This window comes from Archocentrus centrarchus, unplaced genomic scaffold, assembly GCF_007364275.1.
Source record: "Archocentrus centrarchus isolate MPI-CPG fArcCen1 unplaced genomic scaffold, fArcCen1 scaffold_43_ctg1, whole genome shotgun sequence".
Lineage (NCBI taxonomy): Eukaryota > Metazoa > Chordata > Actinopteri > Cichliformes > Cichlidae > Archocentrus > Archocentrus centrarchus.
This window is the reverse complement of record NW_022060269.1, coordinates 2,400,897-2,427,145: the sequence shown is the minus strand read 5'-3', so window position 1 is coordinate 2,427,145 and position 26,249 is coordinate 2,400,897. Positions and strand designations below refer to the sequence as shown.

Genomic DNA, 26,249 nt, shown 5'->3' with positions numbered 1-26,249 from the left:
TCTGGACTCAGGTTCCTGTAGGGATCTCACCCAATAGGAAGCTCAGTTAAGATGACATGAGCAAATGCTACATCATTTCTCTAGATGATTGGATGAGATGATTCAAATGATGGCTGTGTTTGGAGGTATGTTAAAGCCTACTGTTCAGCAGTCTCATTTGTCTGTTGCTTCTGCCTCCACTCTTCCTCCACAGCCACCCCTGACGTTTTCTCCAGTAAGTTGGAAAAGACCAGAAGATTTTTGACATGATGTTCTTTGGTGTTCAGACAACAGTCACACCTAAACTACAGACTGTTCTAAAATTGCTTTCATGGTTGAATTATTTTGGGGCTGGGCAGTGCAGTGGGGGCCGGCTGTTTTAAATACACATCTGGGGATTTCATATAAAGATTTTGTGGCCAAATTTAAAAGTCTCTTTCTTAAAGGGCCAAAATCCCATGCCGCAGCTCACCATCTGTTTTCCTTACGTCAAGGTAAATGGAGTGTAATAGACAACTCTGTTGTGTTTTGGATATTGGCCAAAAAAGCGGGATGCGAGGGAAGGGCCCTTAGGGGTGCGTTTTTGCGTGAACTTTGTGAATAACATATAAGGTGAGCTTGCAGCTAAAGTAAACACAATCCCAACATTAACTGGAGCAAAAACAGCATAACTGGTTGGAGTATTTTTTGCCATCAAAACTGTCTGAAATCTGCATCATGACCCACACAGTCCTCTCCACCTCCCAAATCATCTGAACCCCCAGATCTATCCTCTGTTTTCTGTAATATATCATGACCTAGCTGAAGTGTTCCGCAAAGATTTGGCCTTATCTCCCCCTCCACATCATTCCTATGATTGTGCAATAGATCTGTTACCTGGTGCATCTCTTAACTCAACCAGAGCTTGATGCCACAGACTCACTAGCAGCAGGCATCATTCAACCCTCCTCATCTCCCCTTGGTGCTGTTTTTTTCTTTGTTAAAAAGAAAGCCAAGTCTCTCCATCCATGCATTGATTTCAGGGGACTGAAAGAAATAACTATGAAAAACAAAAATTCACTCCCACTTCTGTCATCCGCTTTTAAACTACTCCAAGGTGCCACAATCTTTAGTAAACTAGACCTACAAAACCCTTATCATCTGGTTAGAATTAGAGAGAGGGACAAATGGAAAACAGCCTTTAACACACATCTCAGCCATTTTGAATACCTACTTATGCCATTCAGTGTCACTAATGTCCCTGTCTTCCAAGCATTTGGTGAATGATTCCGTGACCTCAACCACTTTGTTTTCGTATACCTAGATGACATTCTGATCATCTCAAACTTGCTCTGAACACGAGCACCATGTCCAACAAGTTCTCCAACATTTACTTGAAAACAAACTGTTTGTTAAGGTGGAGAACTGCGAATTCCACATTGAGTCTGCCTCATATATATTATTGAGGAGATCAAGATCTGAGTGGGCCCTCCTAAAGTTTAAGCTGTGGTAGACTGGCCAGTTCCCTCACCTCAAAAACATCTCCAATGCTTCTTGGGCTTCGCAAACTTCTACCCCTGGTTCATTCGAACATCAGTAAGGTCACATTACCCCTCACTAACCTAATGTCTCCCAAAATACCTTTTCAGCGGAACAGTGCTGCCCAACTCACATTAACCACCCTCAAAGATCTGTTTGCCTCTGTACCCATTCTAATTCAGCCTGTGTCACGGTTAGCTGTGGCAGGCAGGCAAAGGCTGGACCCCAAATGCAGGACTCAAAAGGCAAACTGAACTTAAATGTTGTTTATTGAGAATGATGAAAACTAATACAAATAAACTGGGCTAGACAGGTGCCAAAACTAAAACTAAGGGAAACATGAGATACACAGGAGGAATCATTGATGACATCACAACAAAGAACAGAGAAAAACTGAGGGCTTAAATACACACTCAGTAATCAGGGCAAGTGGAAACAGCAGGGAATAACAGGTGAAACAAAAGAAAATAACACGAGACTGTCAACATAAAACAGGAAGTAACACAACATGGTACACGCAGACTTAACACCTAGGAGGACTGGCACACAGAGGTAACTAAACAGGGCTCAAGATACAGACACAAAGTGAAACACAAACACAGGAGCACAACAACGTGAGAAGAACAGAACACAGGGGAATCAGAATAACAACCAAATAACTATAATAAATATAACCAAAAATAGAATACAAAACTACAACAGACTGAGAAGCTAAACCATTACAAAAACTAAGTAACACAACCAGAAAATACAACAAAAAAAGAATTTCACAAAAAGAACTCAAAACACTGTGCCACTGACCCAGGACCATGACAGCCTGACACACCACAGCAATTCATTGTAGAAGTTGATGTCTTGCACTCCGGTGTTGGTGCCATTCTTTCCCAACAAAAGGAAGGTATGATGCACCCATGTGCTCTTCTCATTTCTTCCCGACAGAAAGAAACTACGATGTTGGAGCCCAAGAACTCCTAGGCATCAAACTGGCCTTAGAAAAATGGAGACACTTGTTGGAGAGGGCCAAGCATCCATTCATCATCTGGACAGATCATAAAAACCTTGCTCATCTCAGGACTGCCAAATGACTAAACGCACGCCGAGCCAGGTGGGCACTATTCTTTTCTCAGTTCAACTTTATTATTATAGTAGTTATTACTAGGGATGTGCCAATCCAATATTCAGTATCGGACCGGATATCGGAAAGAAATAAAAAATGCAAGTCCTCCATCACTGACAGGTTTTTCTACTCCTCCACCGCTCTCTACTGTGTTTGTGTGTTGTGCTCACTGTGCTGAGAATTTCTGCTGTTATTTTTTCTCTACTTCAGCTCCCAGAAGGGATTGCAGACATACTGCTAGCGAGCCCCGCTATTAGCACTAAGTGATCGTCCGGTACCGGAAGGACCCCTTCCCCATCAAAATATTTTTTATACTTAAATCACTGATTAGTGACTAAATATAGACCTGCAGTAGCAATGTATTTAGGAGAATGCTTGTGAATACAAAGCATTACAACATTATGCTCTTGGAGCCCCCAGTTTTTCAACATAAACACTGACAACACAATAACAGCAATCAGCTGTTTTATGAGCAGTCTGTCTGCACAAGCGCAAAGAGGAGGAGCTGGAGCCAGTGAGCTCAGATGGAGCTGAAGGAAATGTTTTTCTAGCATCCAAAAGAAGTTTTTCCCCCTGTAACCACCATTAAACCTTTACTGGGAAACAGCTGGAGGTCCTTCATCAACCAACTGATCAGTAAATGAAGAAAAGAGAACTTTGTAGCTGCTTCATCCACTCTGATTGTTTCACACAGGAAAAAAAACTGCTGTATGGAAGTTAAAATATGCAGATCAACTGTTAATACTAGAAAAGTATTTCTTATCCAGTTATTTGGGGAATTGATGGAATAATCAATTCCCACGATGCCACCTGGCCGCCTCTTGAGTGAGGTGGAACATGAGTGAGGCATGTCCCACCGGGAGGAGGCCCCGTGGTAGACCCAGGACACGCTGGAGAGATTATATCTCTCGGCTGGCCTGGGAATGCCTTGGGGTCCCTCCGGATGAGCTGGAGGAGGTGGCTGGGGAGAGGGAAGCCTGGGCTTCTCTGCTTAGGCTCCTGCCCCCGCGACCCGGCCCCGGATAAGCGGAAGGGAATGGATGGATGGATGGATGGATGATGGAATATTAAAAGAAAAAGAATAAGAATAAAGTCAACATAAAGCCTCATTAAACAGAAAAGTTTTCAACTGTTTTTTTTTTTTTTTAAAGAAGCCACAGAGTCATCTAAATGGAGCTGGAGTGGTAAACAGTTCGACTGCCTGAAAAGCTCTGCCCCTCCCTGTCCTTAGTTTTGTACATGGGACAACTAAAAGATTTTGATTTTGTTGTGTGAGAGACTGTTGACTTATGTAAAATGTGTCCAGGCATTAAAAAAAATTGTTTTTTTTCGTTTTTTTAAAAAATCGTCAGATATCCAAATGTAAAATATCAGTATCAGTAATGGACATAAAAAAGTGGTATCGTGCCATCCCTAGTTATTACCTACAGGCCCGCCTCCCGCAACATCAAACCTGATGCCCTCTCATGACAATTCTCTTCATCGAATTCTGTCTCTGAAAACACCACTATCCTCCCCTCCTGCCTGTGTTGTTGGCTCCCTCACCTGGGAGATCAAGTCTGCCATTGAAAACACTCTGAGGGATGAATCTGACCCTGGTGGCAGACCACCAGACCACCTCTTCATGCCTGCTAGTCTCCTGCTCGTCATCCCAGAGTTTTTCAGACAATTGCAGTGCTTCAGTGCTTGTTCTGGTGGCCAAACTTGGCCAAGGATGTACGTGATTAGGTGTCAGCTTGTCACTCTGTTCACCTCCTTCTGGACTCCTCAGACTACAACCCACACCCGGACATTCTTGGTCCCACATTGCCTTGGACTTTGTCACTGGTCTGTCACCATCTTCAGGTAACACAGTCATATTAACCATTGCCACCCAAGCACCCATTAATCTTGTAAACTGCCCAGTGCTTGACGGACCATGTTTTTCATTTGCACATGATTACACTAGATGTGGTATCAGACAGGGGACCACAATTCACTTCACGAGTCTAGATGGAGTTCTGCATAGCTTTGGGAGCCCAGCTTAGTCCTTAATCCGGTTTTCATCCCCAGACAAACGGTCAGGTGGAGAGAACCAACCAAGAACTGGAAGATGGTCTCTGATGCGTTGTCTCAGCCAATCCCACCAATTGGAGCTCACAACTCTCATGGGTCAAATATGCCCACAACTCTCTCACCTCATCAGCAACTGGCCTTTCACCCTTCAAGTCATCTGTGGGCTACAAATCACCCTTATTTCCTTCAGTAGAAGGTGAGTTGGCTCTCCCCTCTGTTCAGCATCATCTGCGTCGACTCTGGAGGGCAACCCAAGCAGCCCTTCCCAGGACAAAGGAATAGAAAAAGCAACTGGCCAATCAGCATCACACTCCAGCTCCAAATTATCAGGCCGGTCAACAGGTTTGGCTCTCTACTAAAAATATACCCCTGAGATCTGAGTCTATAAAACTCTTTCCTGCCTTCATTGGTACTTTTGAACTTGGAGCTGTGGTTAATCCAGTTTCTGTTTGTCTCAAGCTTCCCCGCAACATGCATATCCATAATGTGTTCCATGTTTCCAAGCTGAGGCCTACAAGATCCAGTCAGTTGATGAAGGTCACATGCAAAGAAAAAAAAAAAGGTGGCCTTGTATCAGAAGAATACAAGGTGGCAGAGGTCTGAAACTGTAGCTGGCGTTACACATAATGAGCAGGCCCAGAAAGAAAAAAAAAAAGCAGGAAACAAATAAGTGATGTTGCATCTCAGTTTTATTCAGATGGCATCAACCCAAGGAATCTACTACAAAAGGAATCAGAAAACCTCAGGATACAGGAAGGCAGTCTTGTCACTGTTGAGGAACTAGCTAATGCTGAAATGGAGATAATCCACTTTCAACAAAGGCAGAGTTTTTCACATTTCTGACTTAATTATTTGTCATATTCATGAAGAGCTGGGCCATGGTGGTCATGACCATATGTTATCTAGACTGCATCAAAAATATTGATAAAAAAAATTCATCCATTCATATGAATGGGTGAGTGTTGTCCAGAGTGTTGAACGGTACTGTATAAATGATAATCCTGGACAACAACAGATGGAACACTTGCCCCTATTTTTCTTGATGAACCACCCTATACATATGTTGGAGTTGATTACTTTGGCTGTTTTAATGTGAAGCATGGAAGGAGTGATGTGAACCATTACAGTAAGGCCACAAGTTGCACATTTTTGAAGCTGCAGTGCAGAAGAAGTCCTGACCACACTCTACAGAACTTGGACAGGCAGTGGGAATCAAGAAATTGATAGTGTGCAGCCCAACAAATAGACAGTACCATTTTGAATACACTTTAGTGCCACAGTAGATTATCAGGAAATCTATTCATAAAGGCAGTTCGATATGGAGGTGCATCGGTTCTACTGCTCTTGCTTCTGTTCTTACATGTTAACATTACAGCATGCTAATACAGTGAATCATAGCAGATGTAAGTAATAGAAGTTACAAAAGCCAACAGATCAGGTCAGTATAACTTTCAATTGTCTTCTCTCACAAGTAGTAAATGACAGGAAACAGTCTGCTTCAGATGGGGTCTCACAACTGGAAATAGTCAGGTTTATCAAGGGAGCTGCCTGGATAGAGTGTACATGAGACAGGACTATTACCTGCAGTATTTTCACACTGTTGTTGTAAAAAGGAAAAGTGAAATATCAGCTTATTTCAGGGGGTCAAAAATTAATTCCAAAAGATCCAATTTTATACAGAAGCTGCTACTTGGTAGTACATGTGTAGCTAAAGACATCATTTTAGGCAAGTTTAACAATACAAACACCAACATAGGCACATAACTACACTATATTGCAAAAAGTATTCACTCACCCATCCAAATCACTGAATTCAGGCATTCAAATCACTTCCATGGCTGAAGATATATAAAACCAAGCACCTAGGCATGCAGACTGCTTCTACAAACAGTGATGGGATGCCACCTATGCAACAAGTCGATTTGTGAAATTTCTTCACTACCAAATTTCCACAGTCAAGTGTTAGTAGTCTTATAACAAAGTGGAAGTGATTGGGAATAACAGCAACTCAAAAAAGAAACAAGGACACACACATCCAAAATGAAGGCTGGGTGCTGGAACAAAAAAATTTGTAAAGAGAAAAAAAAGAGGGTCCGCACACCGGCAAAGCTCCTAAACCACGTTTTTAATCCAAACAAATCTTAATAGTAAGAAGTAACGTTTCGGGCCACAAATTGAAGTCTGAAGAAGGGTAATGAAAACTGTCAGATGCAGAGGTGTAAAGCACACTGCCACTGGACTCTAGAGCAATGGAGATGTGCTCTGTGGTGTGACGAATCATGCTTCTCCATCTGGTAATCCAATGGATGAGTCTGGGTTTGGCTGTTGCCAGGAGAATGATACTTATCTGACTGCATTGTGCCAAGTGTAAAGTTTGATGAAGGGGAGATTATGGTGTGGGGTTGTTTTCAGGATTTGGGCTTGGGCCCTTAGTTCCAGTGAAAGGAACTCTTAATGCTTCAGCATACCAATATATTTTGGGCAATTTCATGCTCCCAACTTTTTGAGTTTGGTGTAGAAGAATTTGAATGGCCTGCACAGAGTCCTGACTGCAACCCAGAAGAACACCTTTAGGATGAATTAAAGCAGAAACTGCAAGCCAGGCCTTCTCATCCAACATCAGTGTCTGACCTCACAAATATGCTTCTAGAAGAATAGTCAAAATTCCCATAAACACACGTTGTGGAAAGCCTTCCCAGAAGAGCTGAAGCTGTTATAGCTGCAAAAGTTGGGCCGACACCATATTAAACCCTATGGATTAAGAATGGGATGTTTCTCAAGTTTACATGCATGTGAAGACAGATGAGCAAATACTTAGGCAATAGTGTATTTTTTTTCAATATTCCATATTTCTATTATCTTGTATTATCTCGACATATGATTGTGAAATTCTGTATATCGTAAAGAAAAAGAGATGTCCACATTAGTAGGTATAGGGATAGGGGTGGGAAGGGTTTCAACATAGGTTACGGCTATGTTTCCTATATTTCCCTCTAAAACATGAATCACCAGTAAGATTATAGCAATTAAATTCAGCTCACAGTTTCTCGTGCCACATAATACAAATGCGTGTCCTGCACTATTGGTATCTTAAAACAAAATTTAAAATATAATAATGACAATCAGTTTTCCCCAAACCTAATGTCAAATGCTCTGTGTCAATCTGTGATTTAATAAAATCTCTTAAATATGCTTTTTTATGAATAATGTGATGTAGTGCGTATGGCCAGAGGCTTTGTATCAAGTGTTAAAGCAGTACTATTAATTTCAGTCAAACAATTCTGAAAGGCTTCCCCCCTTCCTCCCTTGAGAAAGCTCTTCAAATGTAATGTTTGTTATGAATAAATGAAATCACAGGCACCACAATATATGTTTGTCTATGCATGTCTGTGTGTTTGTGTACTTGCACATGTATGTACAAATATGTGTGAGTTGGAGCTGCCATAGAACTACAGATCTGCCTGTTGTTTGTGCACAACCCAATCTCACAGCATGTTGTGAAATAGTCATGATCTTTAATCTACTGATTCATGTTGCTGGAGAGGAATTTTGTACACTTTTGTATTCCTTAAAATTAATTTCCCAACATTAGTTTTTTCAAATTAAAAAAATCCAAAATTGGAGGTTCAACGGCTTGTGCTGGTTGAATAAATCATGTCAGCCTTCATGCCAGAGACCCAAGTTCGAGTCAAACATGTCACAGATTAAAAATAACAATAATAATTTGATTATGTTTAACCATTAAAAGTTACTAGATCACGTTTAGAAAAATATTATGGCCTGGTATAAATTCAGCTGTTCTTTTTTAAAACTTTATTTTCTTCATTGCCATGAAGATGGCTCCCCTCTTTCACTACACAAAATACAGTACATACCCCTGGCAATGAAATATATTTTCTATTGAAATGCATTACATGAAAATGTGTGCTCATGGTCAATAACAGTTTGAGATCATGAACACAAAAATGTGGACTGCTTTGTTGTCATGAGATTGGGCTGGTGTATAGGTGTTTTCATTTAAAAATTTAAAGTATGGTCCAGCTGGCATTTTTTCTAGGCCAACCCGGAAGTAGCATTGCTCTACCTCCATCAATAAATAAAATAAAATAAAATAAAAGCGGACAGATATTATGTCTATTATGTGTCCATGAAATTTTACTTCCTATTAAACTTGATCTGGTCACAGAAGTGAACCCTTTTAACATTGTTAACAAGTTCTTATTGATTACATTAAATCAGTCAGTGTCATTGTCCCTCTGAAATATGATTAATAACATCCATAAAAAGTCCACCGTAGCATTATAAGATAAAAGTAAAAGTAAATCATAATTACAAGATATCTTATTTTTCCCTCTAAATACAGTGTTCTTCCTTACTTTTCCACTGAGCCCACAGTTGTGGTTGAGACATGGCACTCAAAAAAAAAACCTCTTGATTTGAAATCTCTGGGATAAGTCTGCAACCACAACATGCCAAAGTTTTTTAGTTTTATATGTTTTTGTTGTTTTCTTTTTAAATCTGATTTAAAATTAATAGTCCTAATGCTTTAAAAAAAAAAAAAAACTACCTGAATACATGCCTAGAGGTGTTACCAAGATGGCGGCCAAGTCAAGACTTTAGATGTTATGGATTTTTTTTAAGGTAGAAATTAGTTGAAAAAGAATACCCTATTTCTCAAGGGTTTAACTTCATTTACTGCTAAATCCAGGCTGCCCACAACTCATCACAAGTTATATAATGAGTTGAACATAATTACAGTGTTATTGTTAAGATCTCTCTGTAGTTGACTGAATTAATTTTGTTGAATAATGCTGCCTCCACCATGTTGCACCATAAAGAGGTTGTCAACAGCTGAGCATAATCTGGTTTTCACTCACGCTGACTTTAAGATTTCACCAGAAAATGTATTAGTAGATCAGAAAAGATAAAGTATAATTACTTTGTGATCAAATATTTATTTTGCAAAAGCTAAAAGATCCTTTCCAAGATATGCAAACTTTGTGTTTTGGCAGCATGTAAAAATTCAATAGCACAAAAATTTGTCATAATTTTTATCTAATCAGTGTATGGTAAATAGCATCTACCAAAGAATAATGATTTAGGAATATTCATAAGTATTCCACCTGTTAAGCTTTCAACTCAAATAACAATGATTCCCAAAAAAAACAAATTTACAGAAAATATATAATCAAAAATCTAATTACAGTATAACTACGAGCCTTGGTCTCTGATGAACGTGGTCAAGACCAGCATAATCCACTTAATCACACTGACTACTATTTTCAAGAAGATAATTTATTTTCCATAAGGACCTCATAATGAAGACTAAATAATCATCAGTACACTACAGCATTTCACCTCTAGATATTCTCTACTTCAGGAACTGCTTGTTTAGCTGAAAATGCTGTGCTGGCAATTGTTTGTTGGCAAGTGCTGGCCATTAAAACTCCATTTTGGAGTTGATTTAGCACTTCCAACAATGCTTCTATTTCTTTTTTCTTTCTTTTTTAAATAACAAAAACATGCTTCTATTTCAATGTCCCTTGTTTCCCAGCTCAGCAACTCAGTGGCTTAGCACATTCAGGCACCCTGAGTACTGTTACAATTTGAGACTACACTGCACTGATCAAACATGATCAAACACTACCATAAGGAATGAACCATAGCTAGTGGATATTTGGAATGTTTTAATTTCATGTTAGACTATTAAAAATGGGTGTTCTCAATCTGTAACATCTTGCTTAACTGCTGTAGTGGCAGCAGTGCAGTGGATAGGTGCTTGCCTTGCAGCTGGAAGGTTGCAAGTTCGAGCTCCTGTCCCTGCGCTGCGTTGTGTCCTTGGGCAAGACACTTAAACCACATGGCCTAACGGTAGCGCCGGTCTCTGGCTGCTTGACCGCAGATGCTCGTCTCTGGATGAGTGATCTGGAACGAACATTTCATTGTGTGCCTTGTGCACACAATGATAATGGGTTGAATCTAACATCTTATCTGCAAAGATGGGTTTTTTTTTTGGTGCTATTAGAGGCTTTCTGAGATGTTTTTTATTACTGCATGCTTCAGCTGTATTGACTTCTAAGTGTGTTTATGCCAAAGTGTCTGTAATCTATAAAATTTAAAGTTAATGTGTAAAATCTCACCACTAGATGTCAGTAGATTGTAGATTTCAGTCAACTGAATACTGTTTTCTCATCTCTCCCAATTCAAGTACATAATCCTAGCTACGGTGGGTGCTGTAGGACAAATAGTGTTGTAGTCAAGACCACCTAACCCAAGACCGAGACAAGACCAAGACCAGAGTGTATCGAGACCGAGACAAGACCAAGACTTTTAGGGTCCAAGACCAGTCAAGACCAAGACCGAGGGAGGGTGAGACCAAGACAAGACCAAGACCAGTGCCTGACGCTACATGACCCAATAAAATGTGAAACATGATCAAAATTACTTCTCAAATTGATCTGAAAGATCCACATTCCCATAAAGTCATCCTGATATTAAACACTCACAGCTCAAATAAATATAACCATCTTTATTTAATACTCCTGGGTGACTTCCATCATTTATCACAGAATGTAAAACAATTATTCATTATTCATCACAATAGTCTTAACTTTTCTCTGCCTTTCATAAACAATGCATAAAGTTGTGTTGTCTTTAAACCAACAATCTTTGTAAAAATGGGTGCTATTTCAAAACCACATAGCTAAATGTGTAAAACTGAAAAAATGGCAAACACTCATCAACAGTAAGAACTAAAGCCTTTAATCTTATACAGATTAAAGCTGCAGTATGTAACTTTTATTAAAAATCTGGTTTTTACATATTTGTTAAAACTGTCACTATGTCACAACAGTATGGGAATGATAATCTGCTATCCATCTGATAAAATGGAGCTCCTCCACCTCCTCCCTGAACTGCTCCCAGTCAAAAACAACCAATCAGAGCCAGGAGGAGGGTCTTAGCACTGTCAATCACTCCTGGTGTATGCTGCTCTATGTAGTTGTGTGCGATACTTCAAGATTTGGTATCGATCCTATGCCAAGTAAACACAGGGCCATTATCACCGATACTGATACCAATACTTTTTAATAATTATGAAGAATTTCCATGAAGTTTAACTGGTTTGAGATTTTTTTCCTTTGGATCATTAATTAGTTAAAACCCAGGATAGAATTGGGCAAAGTTTATATGTAAGTAGAAAATACTTTATCAAAATAAAAGTTATTGTTCTGAAACAATAGAACATTAACGAAAAGATTTTCCCCATACACTGATGTCTGGAATTTTTTTTTCATAAATTAAGTGTACAAAATCATCACTCAAGAACAAATGCAAACTTTTTTTCCAGGTAGATTGTTCAGAAAGTATAATACAAAAATTTAATAAAAAATTTCCCTTCATTCACTAATTTTCTACAAATTTAAACTTGCTTTAAATGTTTCATAGCAAAATCCTTTTTTTTTCCTCAAATAAAATATGTTATGCGTTACATGACAGTATAACAAAACACTGTGGGGAGGGGAGGAGCAAAGTGTGCCTGCTCTGTGCTGTGACAGGAGCGACACTTAGACAGTCAGCTCGCATCTTTGATGAAACCGCAGCACTGCATACAGGAGAGAAACTGAAGCCAAAGTATCGATCTCATTACACTGATATTGATCAATACCAATATCAACGTTGGCATCTATATTATCGATATTAGGATTGATCTGCCCACCACTAGCTCAATGTACTAATGGCGGAGAAACAACTTACTTACTTCTCTGCCGTTACCATTGGGGGTGGCCATGGTAACTTCAGGGTTCTAGCAAGAAATATTTCTCACCCCAGCGCTAACGCTAATGCTAATTAGTAAGCTAATGCTAACCGCTAAATGCTGCTCCCACTTGTTAATTGAGTGATGGGGCCTAAGATGTAACTGGAAAGCAGTAATCAGTTTTTTGGACGTGTAGTTACATTTCTCGAGGTGCATGTCAGGTTTGGTTCAGAGAGGATTTTCAGTTATACACAAAGGACCAGTGCAGAACTCTATATCAGGCCTTATTAGATCGATAGAATGATAATTTTTGCATATAATCCAGAAAAGTTACATTTATATATCAAGCATTTAATGTGTCCCAGAGTGCCGTTTCCTTCCACTAATGTGTTTGCAGAAATCACATAAAAAAATACACAACAAAAACATAATCCAGATTTTTTAACAATCAGCTGCTAAAAGCATTTCCTACATTTGAATATCAGCCACCATGTTGTGAGCATAAACTCATGTTTTTAATGCAACAATAGGAAGTGACGTCATCTTGCTGGGAACTGTAGTTATTTTATTCTTGAAGGCCTCTCATAGCTCTACTGGTGCTGAAAACTAATGTTTGACTATGGCTTTCTGAATACACGTAGGGCTGCAACTATCAATTATTTTAGTAATCAAGTATTCAATTGATTACTCCGTCAATTAATCAAGTAATTGGATAAGAAATAATTTTTCATTTTAACAATTCATCAGCATATTTTAACTTCCGTACTGCAGATATTTCTCTGAACGATTGCTAGTGCTAATGGCAGCCCCCCTTTCCCCAGTACACTGTGGTTATAGGTCTGTTCTGGTGGCTACAGCTGACATAAAGAAAAAAATAACAGCTGACATCCTCTGCACAACACGCGTGCACATTCAAACATGCGCACTCACAGCAAAGAGCGGGGGCGTGGAAAAACATCTCAGCGATCCACTCTTGTTAAAGGGTCGTTTTTTTTTTCCAAATGACGGAAATCCGTTACAGCAATGGAGAACTAATATGGAGGAAATGCTCCGCTTACACGGAGACACCTGAGCTGCAGAGTTGAAACGAAACATCAAAGCAACAAATTTGTGTTGAGGATTTTTAATAATCGAATTGCCTTACTCCAAGAATCGTTGCAGCCCTAAAACTTGCATTAAATTTTCAGTTTGTGTATCAAAATACATGAAGGTTGGTATTTACCTTTCATGCTGGGATTTTTTTGTTGAATCGGAAACCTGAAATTTTCCTTTGATCTTCATTTTCCCTCTTACTTCTCTTCGTGTTCATGCCGGTTGTTATTTCGATTTATGCAGCACACGCATGACCATAGTGAGACCAAACGTACACATTGTGAATGAAACTGTCCGTGCTCTGTGGTAGATTGCAAACTGCGGTGAAATGATACAGGCGCAAGCAGCGATAATAGCAGCGACCTAGCCGGGCCGGAGTCTGCGAGGTGCTCCTTTGAGAGGCAGAGGAGCGCAATCTTTGTTGGATTTGAATCAGTACGATTTGCATCCAATAAAAGCAAAGATGTTAACAAATAAATTGGACAGTATTCTGGCAATTTAGTGATATTTCCAGAGCTGTGGTCTTGACTGGTCTTAAAATAAAATCCCAAGTCTATGACAAGACCGAGACCATCAAAAAGCGGTCTCGAGACCAAGACCGACCTTTAGTACTACAACACTAGAAATTTCCACTGAGTAGTTATAGAGTCTAGGGCTGCAAAGATTATTTTGGTAGTCAACTAATCTGTCAATTATTTTTTTTGATTAGTTAATTAGTCAGTGATGATTTCAATCTTACCTCACCTGTTCAAACCTGCTCAAAACAATGGAAAAGTTTACAGACGATTTCAGTTCATGAAGAGGTTTACTATTCAGAATTAACAGTAATAGTAAAAATAATATTAATGCGAGAAAAAAATAGGAAACAGCGTGGCTGCTCCTATTGTCCTTCACTGGTTTAACTAATATAACTGAAATGGTACCTGTCATGAACCGGGATGCACGGTCCATCCATCCATCCATTCTCTTCTGCTTATCCGGGGCCAAGTCGCGGGGTCAGTTTTGAAGGCTTTTTTTTTTGGTCTTTTTGAGGACTGGGCTGTTTGATGTGCTTGCTATTTCTATGTATGTGTCCAACCATGTACATGTGACTTGTTTGCATACAAGACTGTAAGCAGGGTATATGGTGCTGTTAGTTGCAATAGGGCTGTAAGAAGATTTTATTATAATATATAGGAGCAACCTTTCTTTTTAATTACTTACAAAGAAAAATGAGTCAGAATCCTGACTGATATCTTTTAGGTTTACTTTGGTTATGAAGGAGAGACTGACCTCACTAGAAGATATGCAGCCTCTGTAGTTTGTAAAAATGCTGAAAACAACCTTTGTTTACCTTCAACTGACAAGGCACCTCTCATAATAATGTGAATAATGACCAGAGTGTTTTATGACATTATACTGACTGCATCCTGTTTGCATCCTGAAAAATGAAAAAGTGGAAATAGTTCCTATTGCAGTGTGAGCACACTCTTGTGGTTTTCCTGAAGCCCTGTCTTCTGTCAACAGTGCAAAAACAGGCATTTTAACAGTGAGGAAAGGATGATGGTAGAAGAAGATACTACCATTCTCATCTTCTCTGTATCTCATTCTCTCTCTCACACACACACACACACACACACACACACACACACACACACACACACACACACACACACAGTGCACAGCATGTTACAGCAGATCGTTCTGGAGCAATCTGCTCCATGTATGAATTTTCTATATTAATCGAGGCTAGGGGCTTATTGTTTTCCATGGTCACTTAGTTGTTTTTAAAAATGTGTGTCTCTGCATTTAGTGTGTGTGTGTGTGTGTGTGTGTGTGTGTGTGTGTGTGTGTGTGTGTGTGTGTGTGTGTGTGTGTGTGTGTGTGTTGACTGTTTTATTAACTCCCTACAAGGCAAGAGGACAGTCACTCTGAGGTTAAATGCTTTATTTCTTGTCATCAAATATAGTATGGTCTCCCTCCCTCTCACGCTTTCTCTCCATCACAGATGGCTAGCACAGAGAGAAAGCAATCTCTGTTGCAGCATTATCCTGAAAAGCACAGAGGGGGAAGGGGGCCTCTGGAGAATATATTGCTTATAGCGCAACTAAACCTCTGAGGAGAGAGAGCAACAAAAAGTGAGATGGGTGCTAAAGGTTTATACAAGGAGTAAAGACACTGAAATGACAGCAAAGGGAACATCAGAGAATTTAAAAACTGCTGAAGCATGCTCATGTGATTAAACGTCACCATTTGTTTGTCAGTGTTTTGCTGCAGATTGAGACCCTGCAGACATTACTTGTATTCCATACTGATCGTTGCAATGTACCTCATCTGTAAATACAATTGTCTCAGTTATTGTCTATGAGTTATTCAGTGGGGCCAATTTCTACCCACTGATCACCTGTCTCACCTTCACTCTTAAAGGAACGCTATCTTTGGTTAAACCAATCTCATGGTTTTATGTTTATCAGCAAGCTAGAGTCAGGGTATAGTTAATCTTCTGCAGGTACAGGAAGCAGGAATACACCAACTGTAGTCCCAGCTGAAGTTGGTGTATTCTTCCTAACTACTCATTACAAACCAAGTTCAGAACATATTTATTTGAATAGTTTTAAGTGGAATGTATTTAACATGGTTAATTCTGTGACATAATAATGATCAATATTATCAAGTTTGTATTTGTAAGCCTATCAAATGGTAGATTTGGAATGGCAAAAGTTGGACATGGAGAGGGAACCTTTCATTAGCTATCTTATGTAATTCATGTTTCGATTATTTAATCATTGTTTTTACTTGTTTTGTTTGTTTGGTTGGGTTTTTTTTTGGGGGGGGGGGGGGGGGGGGGGGGGGGTAGCATTCTTTAAAGTTAACTATTTCACTTTCTCTATATTACTTAAAAAATATGGCATAAAAAAAATCTGCCAAATTAAAAATGTGCAGCTACTTGCTGTGGCGATCCCCTGTGTATAAGGGAGCAGCTGACACACACACACACACACACAAACATATATATATATATATATATATATATCAACTCCTGATGAGCTCATAAAATTTTATACAAGTGGTAGGGGACCAAAATATTTTAAAAGTTTGAAATAAAAGGTCACATTGTAACAGTACTAAGGAAAACAGTACAGAAACAGGCCAGACACATAAAATTTTATTTCCTGGAGTCAATTATATTAAGCAGTGTTCATTTTAAATGGAATTCCATGCCAAACAGACTCAAATTTGGTTTTTTTCTGTTTCTTTTTGTTTGTTTGTTTGTTTGTTTGTTTTTCCTGTCTGCCAGTATAACACAATATCGATGAACCCAAATGATGCACATGTGCAACACCACCACCCTGCCAAAATGTGGGTTGTCTACTAATCAGAAGGTTGGTGATTTGATCCCTGGCTGCTCCAGTCTGCATGCCAAAGTATCCTTGGGCAAGATACTGAACCCCAACTTTCCCCCAAATCATTCATCAGAGTGTGAGCATGTGAATATTAGATAAAACCACTTAGGGACAGAAAAAAGTACTTGTGTGAATCTGTGTGAACAAGCTTAAGGAGGCTCATGGTAGAAAGTGTTTTGAGTGCTCAAATAAAGTAGAAGAGTGCTATATAAGTACCAGTTCATTTACCAAAATGACACAGTGCTACAATGAACTCTGTGTTTAGCAGTCTAGCAAGTGTGTGTAAGTGAAGACATGTGTATTTGCTTCTTCTCTTGAGAAGAGATTACCTGTATGTTCTTTACCTTTCAATGTAATATAAATATATGAATTTAACTGAATTAAACTTAATTGAATGTAACTGAGCAATTACATTCAATTGCACTAAGACACATGATTAGACCCAACATGCCAAGCCCAGTGGCAGAAGAAAAGTAGAAAAAAAGGGGGGGAAAGTGAGTGAAGGATTGCAGAAAGTGACCCCATCCTCTCTTTCTTCTTCTTTTTATTCTGCTGCTTGTTACCCTGAATTCACCCCCAACCAAAAACACCTCACATCCTGTAACTCCCTCCCCTCTCTCTGTGCCTCTCTCCCTCCTTCTCTGCAGCAGACTAGAGCGCAGTCAGCTACTACGGGGACTGCAGTATTACGCTATAGCACAAGCAGAGAGCTGGGGGTGGGGGTGGGGGGCTGAACAAGGTGGGGGAGTGGAGGAAGGAAGAGGACATGGGGTGGAGGGTTGGTGACGGAGGACTGAATAGCAATAATAAGCAAACCAGCACTCATCTCAGAAACTCTAGTAATAAACCACAGTGAGGTATCAGTGGTGATGACATGAGAGAAGGCAATACGAGATGGACAGTGTAGACTGTGAAGTACAAGACAGAAAGACTTTGGGAACCCACTACCTTTGCATAAAATGATGCATATACTTCATGGACCGATGCGCAGCTTGAATAACTGATGCAGTCCTTGTTTTTTTGTTTGTTTTTTTCCTTTTTTTTTTGGATAGGACATTCCAACATTCATCCTCATCTTTTGTAAACAACCTAATCAGCTAAAATTGAGCCAGATATCTGACCTCAACCTACCTGAGCACTGCTGCTGTACTGACCATCCACCTTCCAACCCAATCTTTATGTCTCAGTGCTGGCACCAAAACTATTGACTGCAACACTTTCAAAGTCACCTCCACTGTCATACCGATGCTGCCCCAACATCCTCAATCATTACATCATTTGCCTTTTTTTTTTTTTTAACTATCAGTTATTCGGTCACTTGTTTGGTTATAATGTTTCCAATGTTCCTCATTCCTACAATAGCTATAAAAAGCCAATGAACGTAAGGCTGTGGTTTGGAAAAGGTCTTGGTTATTAAAAAGTTACTGTGCTTCAAAACTGGGATCCCCTGTATGAAGGTTAGACATGATACACACCTATCTACAGCCTGACTGTCTGCCTTGCTGCATAAAGGATAGTTTGTGTCCTGGACTGACACCACAAGGATCATTTTATTTGGGTGTAATTTCTGAAGAAAGTGCTGTGGATCAAGCCTCTCAGGACTGCAACACATGCATGGACCTTTTGTGTTGCTGAGAGTTCATTTCCAAGTTAATTCATTCTTCTGAGAGCCTCCTTAACCAGTGGTTTGTTCTCTACAGTAGACAGACTGATAGAAATGTTCACCTATATCTATGTAGAACTATGGGGAGATTGTTGGAGCTAAATCACCTGAGACCCACAATAGCTGTAGAAACCTGGATGACTAAATAGATCATCTAAATTACCCTTTTGTGGAAAAAAAGGTTTCTGTGGACACAGCTTAGCTACAGAATCAAGCAGCCTTGTGTTCAGTTTGAGAAGTATGTTTATCAAATAATTTCTGAAACATGATTCACTTACAACAGTGTTCTAAAAATTCTGAGTTTTTCATGAACACCTGGAGTTTTTTTACCAATTAAATCTCAAACCATGTGTTTTGTATACTGTATTGTGTGGATTGGACTGGTGCAGTGCAGCATTTGTCAGAAACTAATCTGCCTTAATTCTGCTAAAGGTTCGTAGTATCCATCATCCCAAAGTAACTCTCTCCATGAAAATGACTGTTGTTGAACTGGCACTAAAAAATAAAACTGAATTCAGCCAAACTGAGCCTGACTTTATGCTAAGTGCTGATGAATGGTCAAGTCTTGTCTTTTTTTTTGAGTCCTGCATTGTCGTCCTCAACCTGTCACACACAGCGAATTACACGACACTTTTAACAGGAAGAAACGTCTGGCAGAACCAGGCTGAGGGAGGGGCAGCCATATGGCACGACCGGTTAGGGGGAAGGGGAGGGAGACAGAACAAAAGATACACTGCTGAAGAGAGCCAGAGATTAATAATAACTAATTATTAAATGCAGAGTAGTGTACAAGCACAGAGTGAAAAAAGGTGTATCAGAGTGAAACAAGTGCATCATGGGAAGCCCCCAGCAGCCTAGACATATTTCAGCACAACTAAGGGATGGTTCAGGGTCCCCTTATCCAGTCCTAACTTTAAGCCTTATCAAAAAGAAAAGTTTTAGGCCTAATCTAAATGTACTGAGTCTGTCTTCTGAATCCAGACTGGGTGCTGGTTCCACAGAAGGGGGTCTGAAAGTTGAAGGCTCTGCCTCCCATTCTACTTTTAAATACCCTGGGAACTACAAGTAAGCAGTAGTCTGAGAACAAAGTGGTCTATTGGGGTGATATGGTACTATGACGTCTTTAAGATAAGATGGGGCCTGATTGTTCTTGTATTGAACTTGTATACAAAGTAAAGGATTTCAAATTTGATTCTGGATTTTAACAGGGAGCCACTGAAGAGAAACCAGTCAGTGCTCTCACTGCACCGTTTTAGATCCACTGAAGGCTTTTAGAACAACCTGATAGTACTGAATTACAAGAGTCCAATCTAGAAGTAAATGTAAATGCATGAACTAGTTCTTCAGCATCACTCTGAGACTGGATGTTTCTAATTTTAAAGATACTGCACAAATGAAAGACAGCAGTTCTACATAATTGTTTAATATTTCCATTGAAGGACATATCCTGCTCAAAAATGACTCCAAGATTCCTCAGATGTTACTGGAAGCCAAGATTATGCCATCCAGGATAAGTATCTGGTTAGACACCATGTTTCTAATAACCTCAGTTTTATCTGAATTTAGATGGGGAAATTAGAGGTCATCCATATCTTTAAGACATTCCTGTAGTTGAACTAATTGGTGTGTCTCATCTGGCTTAAATAAAATGGGTTATCATTTGCATAGCAGTGAAAATGTATGTTATGGCTTCTAAGGGAAGCATGTATAATGAAACAGAATTGGTCCTAGAACGGAAGCCTGTGGAACTCCAGAATTAACATTAGTGTGTGAAGAAGACTTCAAATTATATTACAAACTGAAATCTATTAGATATGATTTAAACCACTGCAGCACAGTACCTTTAATACCTATGGGCATCAATAGTATCGATCGCTGCACTTAGGTCTAGCAGGACAAGCACAGAGATATGTCCACTGTCAGATGCCATAAGATCATTTGTAACTCTAAATAATGCTGTTTCTGTATTTTGATGAATACTGAATCCTGACTGAAACTCTTCATATAAACCTAAACCATTTCTCTGAAGATCAGTTAGCTGTTTTACAACAACACTTTATAGAGATAAATCTGTGCTGTAGTGTAGTATAGCTCGTATTGGATCCAGACTAGCTGCATTCCAAGCTGCCTCAGTACCAGTGTAAAAGTTTTACAAATTCTTGCTTTTCACAAAATCTTGCATGCAGCCAAGAATTCAGTAACATATAAAAGTCAATTCTTTTCACAGTTATGCTTTACTGTCAGAACAAATCATTTTGAGGCTTTTTTTTTTTAACCAGTCGCTGCATTTATGAACTGCACCAGATTTAACAGGAGGCAGCTGAAATGGATGGTGATGTATCAAAAGTGTGACAATCATGCCATAAATAAAAGTTCAAATCTAAACACTCAATATTTGGTATAACCACTTTTATTCTTCGACATATCTGAACTGTCTTAGGCAAGCTTGCTTATAATTTCTTGATGGTGATGAGCTTATAGTTAGGGCTGGATCAGGTGACCCTGAACCATCCCTTAGTTATGCTGCTATAGGCCTAGTCTGCTGGGGGGTTCACATAATGCACTGTTTCTCATTCACCTTATTTACTTTGTTTATACTCCACTCTGCATTTAATCATTAATTGATATTAATCTCTGGCTCTCTTCAACAGCATGTCTTTCTCTCCCCTCAGCCCAACCGGTCGCGGCAGATGACTGCCCCTCCCTGAGCCTGGTTCTGCTGGAGGTTTCTTCCTGTTAAAAGGGAGTTTTTCCTTTCCACTGTCGCCAAGTGCTGCTCATAGGGGATCGTTTTGACTGTTGGGTTTTCTCTGTATTATTGTAGGGTCTTTACCCACAATACAAAGCGCCTTGAGGTGACAGTTTGTTGTGATTTGGCGCTATTTAAATAAAATTGAATTGAATTGAAATTGAATTGAATTGATGTGAAAAGGGATAATCATGCCACACTCATCTGGGGTATTTTGAAATGTCCAACTAACAGCAGCTCTAGAACTGTGAGGCCAAAGTGAACTGACAATGAAGAACCACAGAGCCCCTATCCCCCTCTAAGACCAGAGTACAGAGCTTGTTTACTTAATTCTAATGTAATTAATAGGAAACAGTTGCGCAGTACAGTTAGAAAAACAGTATGGCTACAGTTTTTAAAGAGTCAACATTAAGAATGACATGGATATAATTTTACCTTATTTTGTGTTATACTGAAAAAAAATTACATAAATTCTTGCTAAACTGACAATACAGGTGCTTTTCAACAACTGATATTGTGTGCAAAAAATATATGTGCAGCTCAAAACTTGCAGGCATGCACTGCCTTGGACTTTAAAAGTAGAGGCTGAAGTCTCAGTCCTGTTGTCAAGCAAGGCAAAATGCTATAAATGGTGGTATAATTTCAGCAGGTATAAAAAGCAATACTCTGGCAGACCAGGTCTGGGAATGTAATGAGTATTATTACTCAAATCCAACTGATAGTAAAAACTGAAAACTAGGGACTCCATTATCAGGTAATCTCCTGTTCTCTCTTGGACCCCCATGGACTATGTGCCCACACAAACACCATCTGCAAGCTCAGGTTAGAAGATTGTTGTTTGTTTGTGGTCTCTTTGCGCTCTTTTTTTCTTTCTTTTCTTTTCATTCACCCCCAGCCAGTTGTGGCAGATGGTTGGCTCTCTTACTGTTAAGAGGGAGCTCTTCCGTCTTACTGTTATCAAGTTGTAGGTCTGATTGTTAGGGTTTCCTTTCCAATATAAGATTCTATATATAAAGCACTGTTGTAGATAACTGGTGCTATATATTATAAATAAGCTACATGTTAAGATGAAGTTTAGATTAATTAATAAGGTTGTTCTTCTGGCTCATTATTATCAGGGGAACGGGTAGTCTAGCCAGGACAGAACCTTTTGATCAGGAGAAGCAAATTCCTGGCATGCAGAATATCACATGCCAAATTCAAACTAGAAACACATCTGGCACAACATATTAACATGCTAACAGTAATACTTTGATTAATCAATGTTTGTACTCTAGTTTAATATAGATAACATTTATAAACAGACCAACTACTGTAATACTAAGGATTTCTGAACAACACTCGAGCAAGAGCAGTGTTTTATGGTGATACAGTGTTTCCATCATGATAACATACAGTCTCTAACTACATTTGCAATTGACAAACCCACTGGATGAAGTGCAAGGATGCGGCAACTAACATTCGATTATTACGCTTTGATCAGTTAAGTAATAACGACTGTAGAATCATTTACACAAAATATGGACTGATAAGGACGAGATTTGGAATAAAAAAATGGCTTTGTGGATGCACACCCACAAAACATTTGGGAGAGAGAGGACAGAGTGATGCATAAGAAAAAAAACAGGTATCAGCTGGAGCCACAATCTTCAGAGAAAATCAGTGGTAGTAATTAAAGGGAAGGAACAAATGCAAATGAACGTTGACTTTTCTTTTTTTAAACCCGAAAACAATTTGACGTCCATTCATCCTTCCAACAGTTTAAGGAGCAACTTAACGCGCAACAATGCGCAGTGGCCAAAACAGTGCCAAACACCGAAGAGTTGCAGAGCGCGCACAAGAAAGAAAGAGCATAGGCTACAGATTATATGTTACACCTGTCCGGCCACTCACCCGAGCATATTTGGAGGAGTAGGGATCTTCGAACAGCGCCCACATCCTGGGCTGCCACACCTCCCACCATGTCGCCCTGCGGCCGTCCTCCTGCATGCATAGACGTTTCAGGTCGCCATCCGCTCCGCCGGTGAGTGCAGGGTCATCCTCTGGTGGGTCCGGTTCAGGGGTTTCAAAGCTGTCGAGGGCTTCTTCTGCATCACGGTGCTGTCGGTAATTCATCCAGCAGCACGCCTCCACGTCCGTCTCATCGATGCCCCAGAAGGCAAGCTCTTCCTCGAAGAGCGGCCCGCAGACATCGTTGGGGCAGTGGAGCTTGCCGGTACGGTAGTAGTTGAGGATGAAGGCGAAGGTGGCCGGGTGGCGGTCGAAGAAGAACTCGTCGGACTTGGGGTCGTAGTCGAAGTTGCTGTAGGCGTCGGGCTCGGTCAGCCAAGACAAGCGTGTCCCCGGCAGCGTCTTCAGGGTGCTCCTGTAGGTCTCGTGTCGGATCCCACCGCAGTTGATGACGATCTTCTCGCTATCTGACGCCGAGCAAGTCATGGCTGCACTGGAGCATCATTCGGTCGGTACGTCCGACTGCTGCTGCGGCGGCTACTGCCTCTCCCTATCAACCGTCGGTCTCCCCTCTGCAGGTTTCTGTTATACCGTACCGCCAAGGAGTCACAGGGCCAAGTGAAAGGAGGAGAGGAAGGAGGAGTCAGCTTCTGTGTGTGTATAAGGGAGAGAGAGCGGTGAATCTGCAGGAATGTGTGTATGTATGACAGAGATAAGGTGTGGGATGCGGATTTTATGAATCAATACGTTTTCCCACTGATTGACTGCCTGCCTGACTGATTCATTGAGTTCATATGATTGAAAATATTTGGCATGTCATGGTCGGAATTTGCGATTTCCAGATGAACAAATTTGTTCTCATTCTCATCTTTTGGCTCTTTGTAAGCTTGTACTGAAGTGCTGAACTATGCAACAGAGAGACAGAAAGTACACGATTTTTTTTTTTTGTTTGTTTTTTTTCTTCTGGAAATGTTAAAATATCCATGGACAACTAGTGTAAATAATGCCATCTTTGTATGACTGCTGAACCAAATCTTATTCAGGAATTTGCTTATTTAGTAGCTTCCATTCTCCTGTGTCAAGCTTTCCACCAGATGCTTAAACCTGGCTGCAGGAACAGAACCAGATCATATCTGTTATTACAACACAGCCCCACTTTTTTTTTTTTTTTTTTTCCAAAGGATTGCCGCATTCAATAAAGAGGCCACCTCATATTTCCGGAACTAATATGGATGCAGTATTTTCGAGCTTCATTTTTCTTGCAGCAGATTTGTTAAAGTTGCACTTGAAAATCTTGAGATTGGGTTCAGTAACATCAGTGGCACAGAATTATTGTTGTATGGATGTTGTTTACTCTCTAATTTACAGTTGTGGCTTTCAGAGGAAATGGCAAACCTTACTCTGGCTGAATAATCAAAAACAATGTGTTTCAAAAACTTTCCAAGTTTCTCTTATCTTTAGGTTTTGCTGAAACATTTGGGGTAGGGATTTGGGGAACCTCCGCCAAAAACTGTCTTTTTTACAGTTAAGTCTCTATTCATGAAAAAAATCAGGGATCAAGATGTATTTGAATATAATGCAATTGAGATCTCAGTCATTCTTTCTGACTTTTAAATAATTATTGTCAATAGTTTTCATTTAATATTATCCCTGCCAAATCGGGCATACAGAGTGGAATGAGTTGATATAGTGTATGAATTCAGGCTGCTTTTGCCTCTTTTGTTTATGAAGTAACCTAATTAAATTTGCATGGGTCATTTGTTCATGATAGTTTTGTCATGTCCTGGGCCGTTGGCCCAGCGTTTTGTGTTAATAGTTTATTTCCTGAGTTTGTCCTCCCTGTATGTTTGTCATGTTCCCAGTGTTGTGACTTGTCTGCGTGTTCCTTGGTTTATCACTTCCTGTTTTATTTTGCCAATGTGATTTCCTTGTGCTTTGTGTTTAGCTTTGCTTCCCCTGTGTAATTAGTTTCATTTGCCTCACCTGTTGTTCCCTGCTGTTTCCTCTTGCCCTGATTACCCATTGTGTATTTAAGCCCTCAGTTTTCTTTTGTTCTCTGTCGCGTCGTTGATGTTTTGTGCCCGCATGTTCCTGTGTTCCCTGTGCCTGCCCTTCGTCTCCCTGTGCCTCCCTTCCAAGGTTTTTGTATTTGTGTTTCCCCGTTGAAATAAATCCCCTTTTTAGTTATGTTTGCTTCTGGAGTCCTTCATGTGAGTCCTTCCTCGTCCGTTTCCTCCCCGGCCATGACAGAACGACGCGACCATTACAAACCCCCCTCCGGCTCCAATTTTTTCGACGGCACTCGTCTAGCGCTGGGGGGCCCGGCGTCTTTGAACAGTCCCCGTCATCGTCACTCACCTGCCTCCCCTGTCGCTGATCCCTCCCTTCCTCGGCAGCCGCGGAGGAGAGGGAGTTCCCGGCAGCAACGGCGGAAGGCACCCCGAGACCCGAGCTGTATAACGCCGCGGACCGCTTCACCACTTCACACCCAATCCTCCGTTTCCGTGAGTAACACTGGCTTCAACGCTACTATGCCTGCGGACAATTATTCCCGTCACCCCCCTGCCTTTCCCCTCCCTGAGGTGGCAAAGCAGACCATTATCTGTTGGGTGGATTCACTGGTTATGGACCTTCTGGCTGACCCATGTGAGCAGGAACAGCAACAGCTCACGGCCCAGCTGCAAGGGCTAGTCGATGATTACCCTTGGTTATTTGGCTCTCTGCATGGGTTAGTGCAGGATTTCTTAACCTCCACCCTTCACCTACAGCAGTCCCCAGTGTCAGCTCATTCTCAGTCCCCAGTGTCAGCGCATTCTCAGTGCCCGGTGTCAGCTGTGTCTCAGTCTCAGTCTCCCCAGTCAGCTGTGCCTCAGGCTGCTTCCACGCAGTCAGCTCCTCTCCCTAGCTCGCAGTCAGTCTCCTCGCAGTCAGTCTCCTCGCAGTCAGTCTCCTCGCAGTCAGTCTCCCCTAGCTCGCAGTTAGCTCTA

General features: G+C 40.4%; 1 protein-coding gene across 1 annotated transcript in view; it reads right to left on the bottom strand.

Annotated features, from left to right (window-relative positions):
- LOC115777110 (potassium voltage-gated channel subfamily C member 1-like) overlaps positions 1-25,908 on the bottom strand; it is a 138,656-nt gene extending 112,748 nt beyond the window's left edge. Inside the window, exons 1-2 of the mRNA XM_030724944.1 lie at positions 25,893-25,908; positions 23,206-23,729 (exon numbers count right to left, since the gene is read on the bottom strand). Of these exons, the coding sequence (XP_030580804.1) occupies positions 23,206-23,729; positions 25,893-25,908 (540 nt within the window). The remainder of the gene's footprint in view (positions 1-23,205; positions 23,730-25,892) is intronic.
- Between the last annotated feature and the right edge of the window lie 341 nt (positions 25,909-26,249).